Source organism: Meriones unguiculatus, chromosome X, assembly GCF_030254825.1.
Source record: "Meriones unguiculatus strain TT.TT164.6M chromosome X, Bangor_MerUng_6.1, whole genome shotgun sequence".
In the NCBI taxonomy this organism is placed as follows: Eukaryota; Metazoa; Chordata; class Mammalia; order Rodentia; family Muridae; genus Meriones; species Meriones unguiculatus.
The window spans coordinates 91,000,009-91,022,534 of NC_083369.1; the positions used below are offsets into that span (position 1 = coordinate 91,000,009).

Genomic DNA, 22,526 nt, shown 5'->3' on the forward strand with positions numbered 1-22,526 from the left:
ATAATAAATTTAAAGGTCATCTTGAGCTACATAGCAAAAACAAACAAAAAATACAAGAATAAAATATTATTGCATGTGTATATCTCTACCTGCTTCTTAGTTACCCGGCAGCCTATGATGTCATCATGTGTCACCAGCAAGCCAGGTGACCACACCTGGAAGGTGTGGTTATTGTGCCCCCTTAAAGGTCTGATACCGACACGTGGTCCCTCTCTTACTTTCTTCTCTCTCTCACTCTGTCTTACACTCTTTCTCTTTCTCTCGGGGCACCCCATCCCCCCTTTCCTCACTATGCCCTGCTACCCACTTCCTCCGTACCCCCCTAAGAAACCTCTCACAGAGAATATCGGTTGTCCCCCTGCATCTTCTTCTTCTTTTTAATTAATAACAGTATGTGTGTTCATGTTCAAGTAGTACTTGTCTGTGTGGGTATATGTGCTCATTTGTATCAAATCAGAGTTCAACCTTGGTTGTTGTTCTTCAGGTGTGCTTCACCTTTTTCTGAGATAGGCTGAGACCATGTGCTTACAGATGGGGAAGGCTGGCTGGAAAGTGAGACCCTGAGATCTCTCTGCCACCACAGAACTTGGAGTACAAGCATGTACCTCCCCAAATAGCTTTTTACAAGAGTTTTAGGAATTGAACTCAGGTCTTCATACTATTACTACAACACATTTATTAAATGAGTTATTGCCCCAGTTTCAATTTTTACTACATGTCAGATGACAGCAGATATAAATATATTACATATTAGAATCAATGAAAAGATTATTAAAAAAAGAAAGACAAGCACTGGATACAAAGACAAAGGGAGAAGAAAGGGGGATAAAAGATATCAAGAAGCAATAGCAAAAACATATATAGATTGGCTATAATAATGACAAATGAAACAGAATTTAAATTAAATATTACTGCAACATAATACTGTTGAGTTCCACTAAACTGTACCCAAGTAAATATGAGCGAATTATAAAATACAATTGTTTATCTTCTTTGTGACTGGTCTTAATGACACTATAGTCTATGGTATCTGAGCAATAAAAATCCAAGAAAAACAAACAAACAAAAAATTCTTACTTTTTCTCCATGTCTTAGATAGGGTTTCTATTGTTGTGAAGAAACACCATAATCACAGCAACTCTTACAAACAACAATAACAACATTTAATTGGGACTAATTTGCAGTTCAGTGAGTTAGTCCAATGTCATCCTAGTGCTGGAGAGGTAACTAAGAACTTTACATCTGGATCAGCAGACAGCAAAACTAGGAGACCTCAAAGCCCACCACCAGTAGGCTTTTCCTCCAACAAGACACACCTCCAATAAAGTCACTCCTTAAGAGTCCATGGGGACCATCCCTATTTAAACCACCACACTCCCTAATTTAGGAAAAGAAAATACAGAGAGTGGAAATTACTCAGCTGTAATGAAGATGAATGCATATGACTGTACATTTAGAAATATACAACTTTTTTAAGTCAAAGCAAAATAAAAGAAAACAAAATTAAAAGTACATATACTCTGAGGGTATTATTGCCCTCTCCCACTAAAAGCTCTGCAAATAAAATGTGCAATTTCCTCAGGGGGAAAAAAGTACACTATATGAGTAGCTTGTGAGCTAGATATAAGATATTAACATCTGGAGAGAAGTAGACTTTAAGAAAAGAGAGCCCAGATATATTTAAAATGACATAACATCATTTTTACTAATTGTAGGTAAATTTAGACTGTGATAAAAGGCACATGGAGGACACTGATTGAATAACTAAATACACAAGTTAAATTGTAGGCCTGATGATATAGTGCATGAACCCAAGGAGAGGAATTGCGCCCTCCCTGAGTAAGAAAAAATTCAAACACTTTCTATAGAAAATTGTTATTTAAAAGCATATAAACTTGTTTGAAATTAGTGTGAAAAGTAGTTTACAGTCCCCTGCCAGGGGTGGAGTGTCTTAGGAGTGAAAATTTGTTTTTGCTGTTTTAGAGACAGTTTTTCTGTGTAGCCCTTGCTGTCCTACAACACGGTCTGCAGACCAGGGTGGTCTCCAAGTCAGAAATCTGCCTGCCTCTGCCTCCCAAGTGTTGAGATTAATTAAATGCATACGCTACCATGCCTGGCTGGAAGTAGAAATTTTAATAATTTTCCTCTAAAACATATATTCACAAAGTTACTTAATTTAAAGAAGAGACATAGTCTCTCTCTGTGTGAGGTGTGGTGGTGGTGGTGGTGGTGGTATGTGTGTGTGTGTGTGTGTGAGTTTTGTGTTTGTGTATGTGCATCTGTAGAGGTTAAAGGATGTAGTGAGGGAGTTGATCCTCTCCTTCTATCATGTGGAACACAGGGATCAAACTCAGGTTGTCAGGATTATCAACAACTACCTTCAATCACTGAGGCATTTGGTTAACTTGGGTGTAAGAGAATTTAAATTGTGGGTGTTTAGGGAGGGATAAAGAAATGAATTAGTAGTTAGGAGCACTAGCTCTTCTTTCAGAGATTAAATTCCGAGCATCCACATGATAGCTTAAAATCTTCTCTAACTAGACTTTCCAGGGATATGATTTATTTTTTTCACTTTTGCAGGCCATAGGCACAGCCATGCATGCAAGAAAAATGACCAATGGTATATTTTAGTTAAAAATTAAAATATAAGAGCAAATGGGACAGGAGCCTATCACAGAGGGCCTCTCTACCCAGAAGGATATTGAAGCAGATGCTGAGACTCATAGCTAAACTTTGGACAAAGTGCAGGGAATCTTATGGAAGAAGAGGAATACAGAAAGACCTGGAGGGGACAGGAGCTCAACAAGGAGAAGAAGAGATCCAAAAATCTGGGCCCAGGGGGTCCTGCAGAGATTGATGTTCCAACCAATGATCATGTATGGAGAGGACCTAGACCCCTGCTCAGATGCAGCCCAAAGGCAGGTCAGTCTCACTAGTGGGTTAACTAGAAATGGGTACCAGGGCTATCTCTGACATGGACTCAGTGACCAGCTCTTTGATCACATTCTTTTGGGAGGGGTGCTGCCTTACCAGGCCACAGAAGAAGATGATGCAGCCAGTCCTGATAAGACCTGATAGGCTAGCCTCAGATAGTAGGGGAAGAGGACCTCCCCTATAAGTGGACTAGGGAAAGGACTTAAGGGGAGAAGAGGGAGGGAGAGTGAGACTGGGAAGAGAAGAGGGAGGGGGCTAGTCAGGATACAAAGTGAATAAATTATAATGAATAATAAATAAAATGTTAATAAACATAAAATATAAATAAACAGGCCTTAGGGAGATAGAACGAGTACTTAGAATATGTATAATACTTATTCAAATATGTCCAGAATCTTTCATAGAAACTATGAAACATATACATTCTGTTGAATATGCACATTACTAACCCATTTACATTGGCTAACAGTGACAAAGATCTTTCTGCCAAACATTAAAACTTTTTGTCAGTGTTACTAGTTACTCTCCACAACCTGACAGCAAGGCTCTATTGCTAAAGATATCACTATGACATCAATGAAGTTAAGCTTGTGCCCAACTAAGAACTTCACCCCTATTGACTAGTGTTCATGTGGCTGGAAGGTACTATCCATGCTACCCAACGAGAAAAATAAACACCAGTGTTAACCAGCTACAAGCTCTGCAATCTGCGAAAGTGACTACCTGAAACACACTGGTACAATCAACAATCGCACAAATATTATCAGAGTAAACAACCATTATTTGGTTGGATTTAAGACCCACTGCATAAGCTAGAACCCATAGCAGGCACTTCTAAAGCAGCCAAGAACTTGAGACTAAATTAGGATATGAGACCTAGGGAAAACCCTACTACTATTATTCTACCACAATAGTGGCAATAAAATGAACATATAAATAAAACAACTCCTAATGACATATTACTATACTCATACATCAGGACATTGCTCAGCCTTTACCAGAGAAGCTTCTGGTTGCAGTAGATGAGATTTAACACAGAGGCCCACAATTTGACAATGTTCAGGGTAGGAGACTCTAGAGCACTCAGCCCTAGACAGGATGTCTTTATCAAGTCTCAGGGACATATATGGAAGAGGAGACATAAAAATTGCAAGATGCAGAGATGGTGGTGAACCATTCCAAAGAAAAAGTGCCTTCCAGAGAAAAGAGGAAGGATGCACACATAAACTCATAGAGACTGTGACAGCAATGTCTGCACTTGTCCAAGCCAGATAAAATCCTGGCACAGAGATGAAGGGCAATTGGTCATAAGGTCCTACCTCTAATGAAGATGTTAATTGTTACTCAAATTCAGTTATCTACAGTTGAGAGACATTAGATATGTTTAAGTTTTTTGTTGGTTTGTTTTAGTTTGGTATTTTTTGTTTACTTTGATCTGCATCTTTGCTTTTCTTTTGGAGGTTAGAACACAAGAGGGGGGATTTAGGAGTAGTTAGAAGAGTGGAGGGTATACAAACAAAATAATGAAAATACAATCTTTGAAAAAAGTACATCTTCCTTTCTGATTTGTATCCCCTTGCTTGCTTTTACTTGTCTTATTGCTCTAGGTAGGACTTTAAGTACTATGTTGAAGAGATAAGGAGAGAGTGGGCAGCCTTGTCTTGTCCCTGATTTCAGTGGGATTGATTTAAGTTTCTCTCCATTTAGTTTGATGTTGGCTATAAGCTTGCGGTACATTTTCTTTACTATGTTTAGGTATGTGTATTCTTGATCTCTGCAAGACTTTAAGCAGGAATGGGTGTTGGATTTTGTCAAATGCTCTTTTAGCATCTAAGGAAATGATCATGTGGTTTTTCATCCCCTGCATATATGTAGCCCATGGCTGCGCAGTCGCCACGTGGGTACCCTAGTAAGGGGAACAGGAGCTGTGTATATCATGAACTCAGTCTCTGGCTTTTTGATCACCTCCTTCTGAGTGGGGAGCAGCCTTACTAGGCCACAGAGGAAGACAATGCAGTCCTGATGAGATCTGATAGGCTAAGGTCAGATGGAAGGGGAGGAGGACCTCCCCTATCAGTGGACTTGGGGAGGGGTATGGGAGGAGAAGAGGGAGAGAGGGTGGGAATTGTATGGGACAAAGGATGGGGATACAGCTGGGATACAAAGTGAATAAATTATAATAAATAAAAAATAAAAAGGAAAAAAGAAAAATAATTTAAAGCTTGAGCTGCCCATTGACTGTTTCCATCTGTGTTCTAATATTTTCAAACAGTGTATTTTGACTATTTTGATTGTATAACTTCTGTTACTCTTTTTTTAATTAAATTTTTATTTTTTACATTAATTACATTTTGTTTGCCTTGTATCCCAACTGTAACCCCCTCACTCATTCTCTCTGAATCACACCCTCCCTCCTTCTTCTCCTGTCATGGTCCTCTCCAGGTCCATTGATAGGTGAGGTCCTCCTCCCTTTCTATCTGACACTAGCCTATCAGGTCTCATCAGGACTGGCTGTAATGTCAAACAGTGTATTTTGACTATTTTGATTATATAACTTCTGCCACTCTTAAAAAAGAAGAAAAACTATTTAAAGTCAGTAAATGAAAAACTATGAAACATGTAAAGAAAGGGAAAAGGAAATGGGTGACTGAATCATTATCAGATTTAACAGGAAACAAATTCATGTTAGTCATTACGCATACCTTCAAAGAACTATAGAAACACATTAAAGAAATAAAAGAAAGTGTTAAGTCAATATAGCATCAAATACAATGTAGCATCATCAAGAAAGATTATTAAAAATAACCAGGAAGAAATTCTGGAGCTAGAGACTTAAAAAGATATGAAAAATTTGCTGAAGAGAACACCAGTAAATTTCACTTTGTGTAGACATAGAAATCATCAATTCCTTAATAACTATTTCAACTAAATTACTTTTGCTTAATCAATTATGAGTGATATTACTGATAATAAATCTTTAAAAGCTTGGACAGTCATTCAAAATGTAACAAATTGCCAAATAATATGTAATTAATTATCAAATGTTAAATGTAAAGCATTTTGTATTATTATATTGATACTTTCTGTCACAATACATATATTACATGACTTTGAATTATAAAGATTTTCTATTTTGTTTGCTGATACTTTTAAGTTCATAGAAACCACAAGTACATGCAATTTATCCTTAGACAAATCATGTTGAAGAGGAAAAGATATTTATTCTTTTTTATTGAATATAGTGAACGCCAATAAATTTATATTAAAACAATAACTTACCGAAACTCTCCACCAGTTGGAAAGGGATTTTTCACAGTCACAGTAACTTCTTTCCTTTGATAACAAGGAACTTTATATTTTAAAATATCCTAAAAAAATAAAAAAATAAAATATCCTAAAGTTAAAAAAGTCACAATATAATAATGCCAAAATCCAGATCTCATAATAGCTGGCTGCATTGTCTTCCTTTGTGTCTTATCAAGGCTACTTCTCCCTTGGGGCGGGGGGTGGGTGGGTGGTCAAAGAGGCTGCCACTGAGTTCATGTCAGAGACAGTCCCTATTCCTCTTACTAAGGAAACCACTTGGACTTAGAGAGGGTTAGGTAGGAGATAAGGAAGGGTGGGTGGGAATTGGGAGGGAATGAGGGAGGAGACTACAGCTGGGATATAAAGTGAATAAATTGTAATTAATATAAAAAATTAAAAAAATAAATCAAAAAAGAAAAGCAAATACCAAAAATCCCAGAATATCTATTTATATTTCAACTTAATTATGAACTCAATATCAAAAACTTAGTGTCCACTTAATTATTGTAATAAATAATAAAATTCATTCCCTTACAATTAATTGATGATTAAAATTCAGATAAGATTGTTGATTTCCTTCAACTAATTTCATGAATGAACAAGTAATGATTTCATAAGTAATCAGATAGGATCTCTATCTGTGAATTTTAAAATATATATTATGTATTTTTATCTATCACCTAAGACAAAGGCAGGTATATATTTGCAAAATGTGCATATTCATATTGAGGTGGTTATAATGACATGATAAATGAAAGCACAGATATAAAATAAAAATCTCTGTAAAAAATTCTAGAAATTTTACAGGTATATTAAGGTGTTATTGTCTTAAATATTTTCTCCATTATTATGTCATCTACTTCCCATTGACCTGGGAAGAGGGAGATGTATTCAGACCTGCATAGCATTCAGCCATTGTTTCCAGATTTTCTCCCCTGTATTGAGGTTAATGAAGTGATAAAATCAGCCATGTCATTGCACTACATGTGATAAAGTAATACACTGTTTCAGAGGATTATATATGATATTATTTCATAGAATGAATGTGACACTGTTTCAGAGAATGTATGTGCCAGAATTGGGAAATGTCAAGTGTTCATTACTAAAGAGGAAACTAGAAGACAACAACATATCATGGAAAGAAATAACAACCTCCTGCTTGGGGTATACTGTCTATTAAGTCAGTCTATCCATGTGAACACATTTGGTATTCTGTTCTTGTATATAGCTATCACTTAATACTTTTAGAGTCATTTTTTGCACTTTATACTGTGGCCTTGCACACTCAAATGTATTGTCTTCATTTTATAATATACACAGAATACTGGCAAAAAGTTTGCTTGACTTTACCATATATACATGGTATATATTTTCAACATAGTATTTTATTAATTCTTTGGGAATGTCACATCATGCACACTGATCACACTCATTACCTAGTACATCCATTTCCATCCTCCACCCTTGCAACAAATTCACTGCAGTATGGTCAAACTCTCAGTGGCCTGTCCCTTAAATAGAATTGAGTTTTTCCCCTCCCAGATCCATACCAAAAGGCATCAAATATTTAAATAAGATGTTTATAGAATTCTACCAATGTATTTCTGCCCCATTGTTAGAGATATGAACATGTAGAATTCAGTCAAGAACATCATCGTTCTTCAATAAATGTAGCATTACCATGAGCTGTACAATAGATTGTCTCTATAGAAAACTGCAGATAAACAGATAAATGTCCAAGTCGACAGATGATTGAGCATGTAAAGGCACCTGTTGCCAAGCCTTTTAACCTGTTTTCAATCTGCAAGGTCCACATCAGAGAGAGTTGCCTCCTGCAAATTTTCTTTAACCTCCATCACGCTGTGGCACAAGTGTGCCAACATAGATGTGCATGCATTAACATGTGTATGTTCATGCACACACAATACATAAATAAATATTAAAATATATATTAAAAGGTGATGTGCCTATAGCAGACAAAATTGTTGAATCAACTATCACATTTCAGTGCCCTCACCAGAAAACAATGTTTGATGGCAAAGTTATGACCTAAGGACTAAGAGCAGAACAGAAACAGAACAGGGAAGAATAACCATGATGTGACAGGGCAGGGGCTGGGGAACAGGTTGAAAAGTATACAAAATAAATACAGCGTACTTACAATTGCTTTAAAATTTAGTACTTCTCCCTTTAGAGCAAAAGCCATTGTACTGCCTCCCATTCCACCCTTATGTTTTGAAATTAACAATAGTGTAGCTTCAGAAGGATGGAGGAAGTGACTTAAAAATTTCAGAACAAGGACAATTTGGTTTCTGTTTAATAAAAAAAAAGACAAAATATTTTAATGAAATAAAAGACAAATATATATTAGGTACACATTATGTTTAGTACCTACACCCTGAACTGTATTTACTTGTACCAAGTAGTAAACAGCACTAAAGCATGAAGCCATTTATATAATCAAAATTTAACTATTAAGTATATGTTTAACATAATCACCAGTTGGATTTTCTAGAAGGGAACAATATGAATCCATACACATTTCATATGGAATAATGCATACATGTCCTGTACTTATTCTTGGTTGTGTGGAGAAGAACAAATTTTGAAAAAAAAATATATCTGAATTAGAATAATACCTCAAGGTAAGATTGAAGGTACAATCTGATAATGTTAGATATAGAGCAGCATTGCTGTAGTTATTTGAGAGAAATCAATTAAAAGCTGAAATAAAATGTTTAGTTCTTTTAATTTTTTTCACAATTTAGTCATTGTATATACTGATTGAAGCCCCCTACCTCAACTCCTCCCAGTTCCTGCTTCCTTCCCCCCATTCCCTTCCCCTAGTCCACTGAAAGGGGGAGATCTCTTCCTCTGTCATCTGCTCATAGATTATCAAGTCTCATCAGGACTGCCTGGATCCTCTTCCTCTGAGGCCATGCAAGACTGCATCACCAAGGCAAGTGATCAAAGAGCAGGCAAACGAGTTCATGACAGAGGCAGCCCCTGTTCCCCTTACTTGGTGACTCAAATATAGACTGAGGTGCCAATCAGCTGCTTCTGAGCACGTGGTCTACATCCTCTCTGTGTATGGTTCATGCATCAGTTTCTGCAGGAGCCCCTGGACACAGATTGTTTAGCTTTGTTGGTCTCATTATGGGGTTTCTGTCTGTCCATGTCTTTCTATTCCCTCCCCCAATCTTCTTCTATAAGACTCCCTGTGCTGTGTCCAAAAGTTGTCTGTGAGTCTCAGCATCTGCTTCTATCCCCTGTTGGGTGGAACCTTTCAGTGGACCCTCTATAGTATGCTCCTATCCTGTTTCCTCTCTTCTACTGCTTGTGCTGTCTATCCTGTTTGCCATTCTGAATGAGATTTGAGCATCCTCCCAAGGTACCTCCTTAGCATCTTTAGGTCTCTAGATTTTAGTATGGCTATCCTATATAATGCAACTAATATCCACTTAAAAGAGTTTCTATACTATGCCTGTCTTTCTGTTTCTGGGTTACCTTACTCATTCTGTAAGGAAAAGGATACTGTCAATAAAACAAAAATTCAGCCAACACACAAGGAAAAAGATCTTCACCAACCTTACATTTGACAAAGGACGGATATTAAAATATTTAAAGAACTCAAGAAATTAGACATTTACAAACAAAATATCCCAATTAAAATTGAAGTACAGAGTATGTACAATGTGTGTTTTTCTGTTTCTGGATTACCTCACAGGATCATCTTTTTTAGTTCCATCCATTTGCCTGAAATTTTCACAATTTTTTTTTTAATTTTTAAAATTTTTTCCAATATTAGTTAATTAACTTTGTATTCCAAGCTGTATCCCCCTCCCTCATTCCCTCCCAATCCTACCCTCCCTCCCTCATCTCCTCCTTGCCCTTTTCCAACTCCACTGATAGGGGAGGTCATCATCCCCTTTCATCTGACCCTGGTTTATCAGGTAACTTCAGGACTGGCTGCAAAGTCCTCCTCTGTGGCCTAGCAGCACTGCTTCTCCCTCAGGGAGGGGTGAGGTCAAAGAGCCAGCCATTGAGTTCATGTCAGAAATAGACCCTGTTCCCCTTACTAGGGTACCCACTTGGATACTGAGCTACCATGGGCTACATTTGAGTGGAGGTTCTAGGTTATATCCATACATGGTCTTTGGTTGGAGAAACAGTCTCATGAAAGATCTCTGTGCCCAGATATATTTGGTCCTTGTGGAGCTCCTGTCCTCTCCAGGTCATACTAACTCCCCCTTCTTCATATGATTCCCGGAACCCTGCCTAAGGTTTGGTTATGAGTCTCAGTATCTGTTTTGGTACACTGCTAGCTAGTGTCTTTCAGAGGCCCTCTGTGGTAGGCTCCTATCCTGTTATTGTTTTCTCCTACATCCAATGTCCATCTCATTTGTCTTTCTAAGTGAGGATTGATCATTGTACCCTGGGTCCTCTTTCTTGTTTGTCTTCTTTAGGTGTGTATATTTCAGTATGTTTATCATATCTTATAGGGCTATGTAAGTGTGTATATACCATGTGTGTCTTTCTCCTTCTGGGATACCTCACTCAGGATGATCTTTGCCAGATCCCACCACTTGTCTGAAATTTTTATGATTTCCTTGTTTTTAATTGCTGAGTGCTATTCCATGGTATAAAAGTACCATAATTTCTGTACCCATTCCTCCATTGATGGACATCTGGGTTGTTTCCAGGTTCTGACTATTACAAATAAAGCTGCTACAAACATGGTTGAGCAAATGTCCTTGTTGTGTAGTTGAGTATCTTTTGGATATATGCCTAAGAGTGGTATAGCTGGATCTTGATGAAGCATTATTCCTAATTGTCTGAGAAAGTGCCAGATTGATTTCCAAAGGGGTTGTACCAGTTTACATTCCTACCAGCAGTGGAGGAGGGATCCCCTTTCTCCACAACCTAAGAGCAACAATCAATAAACTGAAAAGCTTCTGTAAAGCAAAAGACACTGTTGTCAGAACAAAACGACAGCCTACAGATTGAGAAAGGATCTTCACCAACCCTATATCTGACAGAGACCTGATATCCAGAATATATAAAGAACTAAAGAAGTTAAAAAGCAATAAAGCAAGCAATCCAATTAAAAAATAGGGCACAGAGCTAAACAGAAATTTCTCTGTAAAGGAATATAGAATGGCAGAGAAAAACTTAGAGATGGACAACATCCTTAGTCAATCAGAGAGAGATGCAAATCAAAAAGACCCTAAGATTTCACCTTACACCTATCAGAATGGCAAAAAAACAAAACAAAACAAAACAAAACAAAACAAAACAAAAAACCCTCAAGTGATTTTCTTGTTTTTAATATCCGAGTAGTATTCCATTGTCTAAATGTGGCAAAATTTCTCCATCCATTCCTCCACTGAGAGACATCTAGGTTGTTTCCAGATTCTGGCTATTACAAATATAGCTGCTGTGAACATGGTTGAGCAAATGTTCTTATTGAATGGTGGGGCATCATTTGGGTATAAACCCAGGAGAGGTATACCTGGATCTGGAGGTAATGCTATTCACAAATTTTTAAGGAAGCACCAGATTGATTTCCAGAGTTGTTTTACAAGTTTGCACTCTCACCACCAATGGAGGAGGTTTCCCTTTTCTCCACATCATCTCCATCATGTGTTGTCATCTGAGTTTTTGGTCTTACCCATTCTGATCAATGCAAGATGGAAACTCAGAGTTGTTTTGATTTTCATTTCTCTGAGGACTAGGGATGTTGAGCATTTTTTAAGTGTTTGTCTGCCATCTGATATTCCTCTGTTGAGAACTGTCTGTTTAGCTATGTACCCCGTTTTTAAAAATTGGATTATTTGATTTGTTGGTGTCTAATTTCTTGAGTTTTTTATATATTCTGCATATCAGCTCTCTATCTGATGTAGGGTTGGTGAAGACCTTTACATTGTCGGTAAGTTGTCGTTTTGTTCTGTTGACAGTCTCCTTTGTTTTACCGAAGGTTTTCCATTTCATGAGGTCCCATTTATTAAATGTAGATCTTAGAGTCTATGCTGTTAATGTTCAGTTCAGGAAATTTTGTCTTTTGCCAATTAGTTCCAGGTACTTCCTGAATTTTTCTTTCAATAAATTTAGTTTGACTGGTTTTATGTGGAGATCTTTGATTCACTTGGACTTTAATTTTATGCAAGGTGATTGATATGGGTCTATATTCATTTTTCTGCATGTAGACATTAAGTTAGACCAGCACCATTTGTTGTAGATGCTATCTTTTTTCCATTGTATGGTTTTGTTTCTTTGTCAAAAATCGTGTGTTCAAAGATGTGTGGTTTATTTCTGGTTCTTTGATTTGATACCATTTATCCAACGGTCTGTTTCCATGTCAGAACTATGCAGTTCTTATTACTATTGCTCTATAGTATAGCATGAGATAAGGGATGGATATACTTCCAGATCTTTTATTGTATAGAACTGTTTTAGATATTAAGGGTTTCTTATTATTCCATATGAAATTGAGAACTTTTCTTTCAAAGTCCTTAAAGAATTCTGTTGATAATTTCATGGGAATTGCATTGAATCTGTAGATTTCTTTTGGTAAAATGGCCATTTTTACTATGTTTTTACATTTTTACTATGTTAACCTTAATCCATGAGCATGGGAATTATTTCCATCTTCTGATATCTTCTTAATTTCTTTCTTCAGAGACTTGAAGTTTTTTTTTTTTAATACAAGTCTTTCACTTGTTTGGTTAAGAGTTATGCCAATATACTTGACTATTTTGTGGCTATTGTGAAGGGTGTTGTTTCCCTAATTTTTCTGTCAGCCCTTTTTTCTTTTGTATACAGGAGGGCTACTGCTTTTTTTTGCGTTAATTTTGTATCCAGCCACTTTGCTGAAGGTGTTTGTCAGTTGTGGGTGTTCCCTGGTAGAATTTTTGGAGTCACCTACATATACACTGATGGATTTCTATATATTGCACTACCACCCCTGCATACCTGGGATGAAGCCTACTTGGTCATAGTGGAGGATATCTTTGATGTGATCTTGGATTCTGCTTGTATTTAGTTGAGTATTTTTGCATCAATATTCATAAGGGAGATTGGCCTGAAATTCTCTTTCTTTGTTGGGTCTTTGTGAGGTTTAGGTATCAAGGTGACTGGGGCTTCATAGAATGAGTTTCCTAATATTCACTTCTTCTGTTTCTATTTTGTGAAATAGTTTGAAGAGTATTGGAGTTAGTTCTTTTTTCAAGTTCTGGTTGAATTCTGCACTGAAATCATCTGGCTCAGGACTCTTTTTTTTTTTTTTGGATGGGAGAGTTTTGATGACTACTTATATTTCTTTAGAGGATATAGAACTATTTATTTAGCTGTTCTTGATTCAGCTTTGGTAATTAGAATCAATCAAAAAATTGTTCATTTCATTTAGATTTTCAAATTTTGTGGTTTTAGGCTTTTGAAGTAAGACTTAATGATTATTTGGATTTCCTCAGCGTCATTTGATATCTCTCCCTTTTCATTTCTGATTTTGTTGATTTGGATAGTATCTCTTTGCCTTTTAGTTAATTTGTCTTTCTTGTAAATTTTTGTCAAAGAACCAGCTCTTTGATTCTTTGAATTTTTCTCTTCGTTTCTAATTTACTGATTTCAGCCCTGAGTTTGATTATTTCCACACTCCTCTTTTGTGTGTCAGCTTCTTTTTTTGCTTTTGTTTTTTGTTTGTTTGTTTGTTTTGTTTTTTCTAGTACTTTCAGGTAAGCCGTGACTTTGCTTGTATGAGATGTCTCAAATTTCTTATTTTTAATTTTAATTTTATTTTTATTAATTACAGTTTATTCACTTTGTATCCCAGCTGTAGCCTCCTTCCCATTCCCTTCCAATCCCACCCTCCCTCCCTCTTCTTCTCCTATGTCCCTTCCCCAATCCAAGGATAGGGGAGGTTCTCCTCCTCTTCCATATGACCTTAGTCTATCAGGTCTCATCAAGACTGGCTTCATCAAATTTCTTTGGGAAAGCACTTAGAGCTATGAACCTTCCTATTAGCATGGCTTTCATTGTGTCCTGTAAATTTGGGTAAGTTGTATCTTCATTTTCATTGAATTCTACAAAGTCTTTAATGTCTTTATTTCTTCTCTAACCCAGCTGTCTTTAAGAAGAGAATTGTTTTGTTTCGATGTTTGTGTAGGATTTTTGTTATTTTTCTTGGTGCTGAGGTCTAGTTTTAGGCTATGATGGTCTGATAGAATACAAGTGTTCATTTCAATTTTGTTTTATCTGTGGAGGCTTGCTTTGTGCCCAACTATATGGTTAATTTTGGAGAAGGTTCCATGGGGTGCTGAGAAGAGGGTATACTCTTTTGTGTTTGGATGAAAAGTTCTCTTTACATCTGTTAGTTCCATTTCATTTAGGAACTCTGTGTCATTATTTCTCTATTTAGCTTCTGTCTCAATGATCTGTCTTGTGGTGAGAGTGGAGTTTAAAGTTTCCTACTATTAATTACTTTGAATTGATGTGTGTTTTCAGCATTAATAATTTTACATTTATGAATGCAGGTGCCCTTTTATTTGAGGCATAGTTATTCAGGATTGTGAATGTCCTCGTGGCATTTTTTTTTTTTTTTGTGAGAATGAATTCTCCCTCTCCACCTCCTTTGATTAATTTTGGTTGAATGTCTAATTTATTAGGTATTAGAATGACTATTCCTCTTGCTTCTTGGGTCTGTTTGCTTGGAAAACCTTCTGCCAGCACTTTACTGTCAGGTAAAATCTATGTTTGTAACTTTGGTGTGTTTCTCATATGCAACAGAATCCTGGGTCTTGTTTATACATCTATTCTGTTAGTCTATGACTTTTTATTGGAGAGTTGAATCCATTGATATTGAGAGAGATTAATGACCAGTGACTATTAGATCCTTTTATTTTGATGTTGGTTTGTGGTAGTGTGTTTACATGTTGGCTACCTTTAGTTTTGCTATAGTGAAGTTATTCATTTCCTTTGTTTTCCTGCATGTAGTTAGGTTTCTTGGATTATGTTTTTCTTTCTAGTATCTTCTCTATGGTTGGATTTGTGGGTAGGTACTTTTTAAATTTGTTTTTTCATTGAATATCTTTTTTTTTTCTCTCCATCTATGGTTACTGAGAGTTTTTCTGGGTATAATAATCTGGGCTGACATCTGTGTTCTCTTAAGGTCTACATGATAGCCATCCAGCTCCTTCTAGCATTCATAGTCTCTGATGAGTAGTCAGTAACGGGTTTGCCTATAAATTACTTGGCTTTTTTTTTCCTTGCAGCTTTTAGTATTTTTTTTCTTTGTTCTGTATATTTACTCTTTTGATTATTATGTGACTGGAAGATTTTATTTTCTGTTCTAATCTATTAGGTATTCTGTAGGTCTCTTGCATGCTTATAGTCCTCTCCTTGAAATTGGGGAATTTTTCTTCTATGATTTTTGAAAATATTTTCTGGGCCTTGGAGAAGGGGAATCTTCCTTTTTATCTGTTTCCATTATTCTTAGGTTTTGCCTTTTCATGTTGTCTTTGATTTATTGGATGGTCTGTGTCAGGAATTTTTTTTTTTTTTTTTTTTTTTTAGATTTAAATGTTTCTTTAATGGATACATTGGTTTCTTCCCTTGTATCTTCCACAAGTGAGATTCTTTCTTCTATTTCTTGTGGTCTGTTGGATGTTCTTACCTCTGTAGTGCCTGTATTCTTCCCTATGTTCTCTCTCTCTCTCCATAATTTCCTCAGTTTTTGTTTTAATTTTTTCATTTCTATCTTCAGATCATGAACCATTTTGTTGATTTCCTTTACCTGTCTGTATTTTCCAGCTTTTTCTTAAATTTCTTCACCTGTTTGAACTTTCCTCTTTTTCTTTTCTATCTTTCAATGATTTAATTATTTCCTCTCTAAAATTCACACTATTTGGCTATACCATCCTGTGTTTTTCTTTCTTCTTTCTTTCTTTCTTTCTTTCTTTCTTTCTTTCTTTCTTTCTTTCTTTCCTTCCTTCCTTCCTTCCTTCCTTCCTTCCTTCCTTCCTTCCTTCCTTCCTTCCTTCTTACCTTCCTTCAATTTTCTTTTTCTTTTTCTTTTTACAGATGGTCATAATCTATTTGGCCTTATCTTCTTCTTTTTCTTTACAGATGGCCATAATCTTTAACTTTATCTTCCAGTGTTTCTTTAAGATTTTATCCATTCCTTCCATTGCCATTTTCGTAAACATAGAGTTCTTTTCATTTTTTTGCATTCTAATATAACATGTAGTCTAATGGCAGAGACCTAAGGATGTGGACAATATCCTGTTCACCGATTTGTAGAAAAATGATGACACTAGGCTACGTTTTGACAGCTTAAGTGCTCTGCTACAAACCTTGAAATGAAGCACAGAGATGCTTTTGAAACAAACAAGAAACAACGACAAAAGTAGAGAGTTATAAAGTATAAAGTCATTTCTTGGAAGCTATCTGAGCCTCTTGATTTGTAATTAGTTCAAAGGCTTCCTAAATCATGACACTTAGAATTGTTACAGGCTATGAAACAGTATCATAATCATATGAAATTTCTTCTTCCCATCTATCATGAAGTCAACTTTGTTCTCTTTTGGTTTTCCCTTGTACAAGGTAGAAAATTGGTACTTCTTGCTTTCACTTTTCCTGTAAGTAATGGACTCTGAATTAAGAATAAGCTGGGTTTTCACAACTGAATATTTTAGCCTTGCTTCACCTCGACATGGAACCAAGTGATAACAAACTTTTTACCACTGTTTTTTTTTAAATTTTAACTTTTAGCATAATTATAATTTTCTATTTAATACTAAGTTATTTTTACAAATTATCACTTAACATAAACTCTCTTAACTCAAAAATAATATTAAACATGGATACAGTTTCCCTTGCTATAAAACCTTGTCCCAATTTTCATAGTCCATGAAACCACTATTTCATTGTTGAGATGAGGGAGTAACAAAGAACAAAGTAATTATCAGAAAAGTACAAACAATATTTTTGTTGGGAAAAATCACAGGCCACATATAATAGATGGGCTTTTATTCAGATATGTCATTAGATATCTAAATTTTGTATAAAAGAAGAAATTTCATGGGGTGAAATTTCATTGAAAATAAACGGTTTTTCTTATATGAGTCATTTCTGAGTGTTGAAGCTCATATTGTGTGCAAGAATCCAATACTGAATTAAGAATTTTTAAGGTAATGCCTAACTGATTCATTCTGTTTAAAGCTTATGGGATACAGTAATGAGATAAAGTATAGAATTATAATTTTCCCAGATATATTTGGTCCTTGTAGAGCTCCTGAAGATACCTGATAAAAAAGGGTCAAATGAAAAGGGAGGAGGTCCACCCCTATCAGTGGACTTGGAAAGAGTGCAGGGAGGAGACCAGGGAGGGAGTGTGGGGTTGGGGAGTGAATGAGGGAGTGGGATACAGCGGGGACACAGAGTTAACAAAATGTAATTAATAAGAAAATTAAAATTAAAAAAAAAAACAAATAGCCAAACCAAAATTTTCTGATTTAAAAATAGCACCATTGTAAATGAAAGATATGTTGTTTCAATTTAAAGTACCTGCTCAGGTAATATGCCAAAGTCATGCACAATAAAAGTTGGTTGATTGATTTAAAAAAAAAAAAAAGAATTGTAATTTTCCTGAATTGTCTATCCTGTAGTACATGGATGATTATTCAATATCACTGAATAAATTTGAAACAGATAGTAGTTATGTATTACTTTATGTATCATAATTAGAAGCATATGAACATCCATATAAATCCACCTATATCTATTTACTATTTTTACATACACAATGAAATATCTATGAGAGGGTAAAGAAATATGGCTATATCAGTGATTTTTGAAAGGAGAATTTTAAAGAATTTACTTATTTTGTTCTTCCTTCTTTCATAGGTTCAACATTTCAAGCATAACTATCTTGCTATAATAATCAGAAACTACACATACTGTAATATATTATAAAATTATATATACTTTTAGTATATACAAGCTGCATTTCCTTCATGAAACAGACTAGCAATATATAAACAAATAATTCTTAATGTTACCACTATGACCCATATACACATAAAGTAAATTAAAATTACTTAAATACGTGCATAAAATTAGCAGTTTTATATCAGTAGAATTGTTTGACAAAATTAAAGAGGAATATGAAAAAACAAATGTCTAATTTCTCAGTGAAAGAAATTCATTATGTATCAGTTTAGAAAAATAAAATATTTTTATTTTTAAATATATTAAAATATATTATATATTAATATAGTCTTTAATTTTAATATAATATAAAATATAATATATAATACAAAAGATTAATAAATATATTAATATATATTACAAATTCTCAGACAATATAATAAAACTATTCAATTCATAATATTTTTTTCATTTTTAAAACAGAATATTTTGAAAGGAAGAATGATGTTGTATACAAAATTTTGTATAGTAACCTCTTAAAATTGTATAAATCACTTATGTGTATTATCATTTTACCTTATAAAGTAACCAGGTAATTTCTTTTTTTTTTTTTATCAGTTACATTTTATTAACTCTGTATCCCAGCCGTGTCCTGATCCCTCATTCCCTCCCAGTCCCTCCTTCCCTCCCTCTTCTCCACCGTGCCCCTTTCCAAGTCCACTGATTGGGGAGGACCTCCTCCCCATTCATCTGATCCTGTTTTATCAGGTATCTTCAGGACTGGCTGCAAAGGCCTCCTCTGTGGCCTAACAGGACTGCTCCTCCCTTCGGGGGTGGGGAGACCAAAGAGCCAGTCATTGAGTTCCTGTTAGAAATAGTCCTTGTTCCCCTCATTTTGGGAAACCAATTGGTTACTGAGCTACCACAGGCTACATCTGAGTGGAGGTTCTAGGTTATATCCATACATGGTCCTTGGTTGAATGTCAGTCTCAGAAAAGACCCTGTGCCCAGATATATTTGGTCCTTGTGGAGCTCCTATCCTTTCCCCATCAGACTAACTCCCCTTCTTTCTTATGATTCCCTGTACTCTGCCAAAGGTTTGGTCATGAGTCTTTGCTTTGAGAACACTGCTAGTTAGAGTCTTTCAGATGCACTCAGTAGACTCCTGTCATACGTTCAATGCACATCCCATCTGTCTTTCTAAACGAGGATTGATCATCTTACCCCATGTCCGCTCAATTGATTATCTTTTTTAGGTGTATAGATTTCATTATATTTATCATATCTTATAGGTCTATATAAGTGAGTATATCCCATGTTTGTCTTTCTCCTTCTGGGATATTTCACTCAGAATGATCTTTTCTAGATCCCACCATTTGCCTGCAAATTTCATGATTTCCTCCTTTTTGATTGCTGAGTAGTATTCCATTGTATAAAAATACCACAATTTCTGTACCCATTCCACCGTTGATGGACATCTGGGTTGTTTCCAGGTTCTGGCTATTACAAATAGAGCTGCTATAAACATGGTTGAGCAAGTGTCCTTTTTGTGTACTTGAACAAACTTTGGGTATATACCTAGCAGTGGTATAGCTGGGTCTGGAGGAAGCACTATTCCTATTTGTCTTAGAAAGCGCCAGATAGCTTTCCAGAGTGGTTGTACCAGTTTACATTCCCACCAGCAGTGGAGGAGGGTTCCCCTTTCTCCACAACCTCTCCAGCATGTGTTATCGCTTGAGTTTTTCATCTTGGCCATTCTGATGGGTGTAAGGTGATATCTCAGGGTCGTTTTGATTTGCATTTCCCTGATGGCTAATGAGGATGAGCATTTCTTTAAGTGTTTTTCTGCCATTCGATATTCCTCTGTCGAGAATTCTCTGTTTAGCTCTGTTCCCCATTTTTTAATTGGATTACTTGGATTGCTGCTTTTCAGCTTCTTTAGTTCTTTGTATATACTGGATATTAGTCCTCTGTCAGATAAAGGGTTAGTGAAGATTCTTTCCCAATAAATATATTCTTTCCCAATAAATATATTAAATATATTAAAATATATTATATATTAATATAAAATCTTTAATTTTAATATAATATAAAATATACTATATAACACAAAAGATTAATAAATATATTAATATAAATATTTTATTCATAATTGAATAATTATTATAAATATTAAATGTCTGATTTGACAAGTTCAGTAAATTAGAAAATTTTTAAAACACTTACTTTGGGGAAATTGTTATAACCTTCCCTGTCTGTGTGAGACAGAAGTCAGCAGCATCTCTTCCAACAATTGTAGCTGTATACACTAAATTCTTCACACTTGGGTTTTTCACTAAAACCTATGTAGATGGAGAAAATGGAACAAGGAAGATTAAAGTCTATACAAATTCACCATTTCTTACTCTTAACACAGAAGTCTAGACATTCTGCCCGTGAAAATACTCAGCTTAATGTATGCTATTAACTGAAATGTGTAAGACTAGTGTTAGAATTTGCATGCACTTTAGACAGGGCCTTGCTATATATCCCAGGCTGGCTTGAAACACATTCTCTTCCACTGTCAGACTCCCAAGTGATGAAATGATAGGCATGACTTACCATGTCAAGTGTAAACTTGGTATTTAATAATAGTACCTTTATCTGCCTTTATGATTTATCAAATTGAAGAAGAGTCTTCTAATAATTGATATGATAATTCAAAGTCATGTGGTAGCTAAAGCCCAAAACTAGCAACTGTGATTTAATTTTTATGTATGAGTAAAAGTTTTGAAAAAGTTAAGCAAGACCAGTACTTAGTTTCCATAAAAGGATAATTTGTCAGATCAGTAAAGAGAGTTTCTCACAGAGTCTGAGTTTGAAGACATATACAAAATAGAAATGAATGTGTCCTGGTCTGAAAAGAGTTTAATTAGGTAGTAGCTGAAGTAGAAACATGACAGTATAAAGAAAAAAGAGAAGGAGGAAGTGGAGGTATAAAAGATATAAAAGTCTGTAAATTGTTTTTGTTAAGATGGTCATTTTTACTATGTGAATCCTGCTGAGCCATGAGCATGGGAGATCTTTCCATCTTCTGATATCTTCTTCAAATTCTTTCTTCAGAGACTTGAAGATTTTTTTTTTCATACAAATCTTTGGCTTGCTTGGTTAGAGTTACACCAAGGTACTTTATGTCCTTTGTGGTTCTTCTGAAGGGTGTTGTTTCCCTAATTTTCTTTCTTAGCCAATTTGTCTTTTGTGTACAGGAGGGTACTGATTTTTTGGGGATTAATTTAGTATCCAGCCACATTGCTGAAGGAGTTTATCAGCTGTAGGAGTTTCCTGGTAGAAATGTTGGTGTTACTCATGTATAGTATTATATCATCTGCAAATAGTGATACTTTGACTTCTTCCTTTCTGATTTAAATACCCTTGATCTCCCTTAGTTGTTTTATTATTCTAACAAGGACTTCAAGAACTATGTTGAAGAGATATGGAGAGAGTGAGCAGACTTTCCTTGTCCCTGATTTCAGTGGGATTAAGTTAATTAATTAGTTAATTAGTTTGATTAATTATTCAGTTAGATGCTGGCTATAGGCTTGCTGTATATTGTCTTTACTGTGTTTATGTGAGTGACTTGTACCTTTGATCTGTCCAGAACTTTAAACCTGAACAAGTCTTTGATTTTATCAATTGCTTTTTCAGCAATTATGGAGATGATCATGTGGCTTTTCTCCTTCAGTTTGTTTATAAGGTGGATTACATTGATGGATTTCCTTTATTGAACTACCCCTGCATGCCTGGGATGAAGCCTACTTGGTCATAGTGGATGTTATCTTTTTTGTGTTCTTGGATTCTGTTTGTAGGTATTATGTTGAGTATTTTTGCATCTATGTACACAAAGGAGATTGACCGGAAATTCTCTTTTCTTTGTTGGCTGTTTGTGAGGTTTAGGTATTAAAGTGCCTGTGGCTTCATAGAATGAGTTTGGTAGTGTCCCTTCTGTTTGTATTTTGTGGAATAGTTTGAAGATTGGTGTTAGCTCTTCTTTGAAAGTCTCATAGAATTCTGAGCTGAAACCATTTGGCCCTGTTTTTCTTTTTTTTTTTTAAATGGGAGTTTTTTGATGCCAGCTTTTATTTTATTAGGGGATGGAGGACTATTTAATTTATTTAGCAGGTCTTAATAAGTGGAATCAATCAATAAAATTGTCCATTACATTTAAATTTTCAAATTTTGTGGCATATAGGCTTTTGAAGTTAGACCTAATGTTTCTTTGGATTTCCTCAGTGTTTGTTGCTATGTCCTCATTTATATTTCTGATTTTGATAACTTGGACAGTGTCTCTCTGCTTTTAGTTAGTTTTGCTAAGGGTTTGTCTATCT

The 22,526-nt window shown here is 35.4% G+C and overlaps 1 protein-coding gene across 1 annotated transcript in view; it reads right to left on the reverse strand.

The window, feature by feature from the left end:
- The window catches only part of Cfap47 (cilia and flagella associated protein 47), a 446,261-nt gene that overhangs the window by 187,257 nt on the left and 236,478 nt on the right, over positions 1 to 22,526 (reverse strand). Inside the window, exons 37-39 of the mRNA XM_060374666.1 lie at positions 20,389 to 20,504; positions 8,402 to 8,552; positions 6,214 to 6,302 (exon numbers count right to left, since the gene is read on the reverse strand). Coding sequence (XP_060230649.1) covers positions 6,214 to 6,302; positions 8,402 to 8,552; positions 20,389 to 20,504 — 356 coding nt within the window. The remainder of the gene's footprint in view (positions 1 to 6,213; positions 6,303 to 8,401; positions 8,553 to 20,388; positions 20,505 to 22,526) is intronic.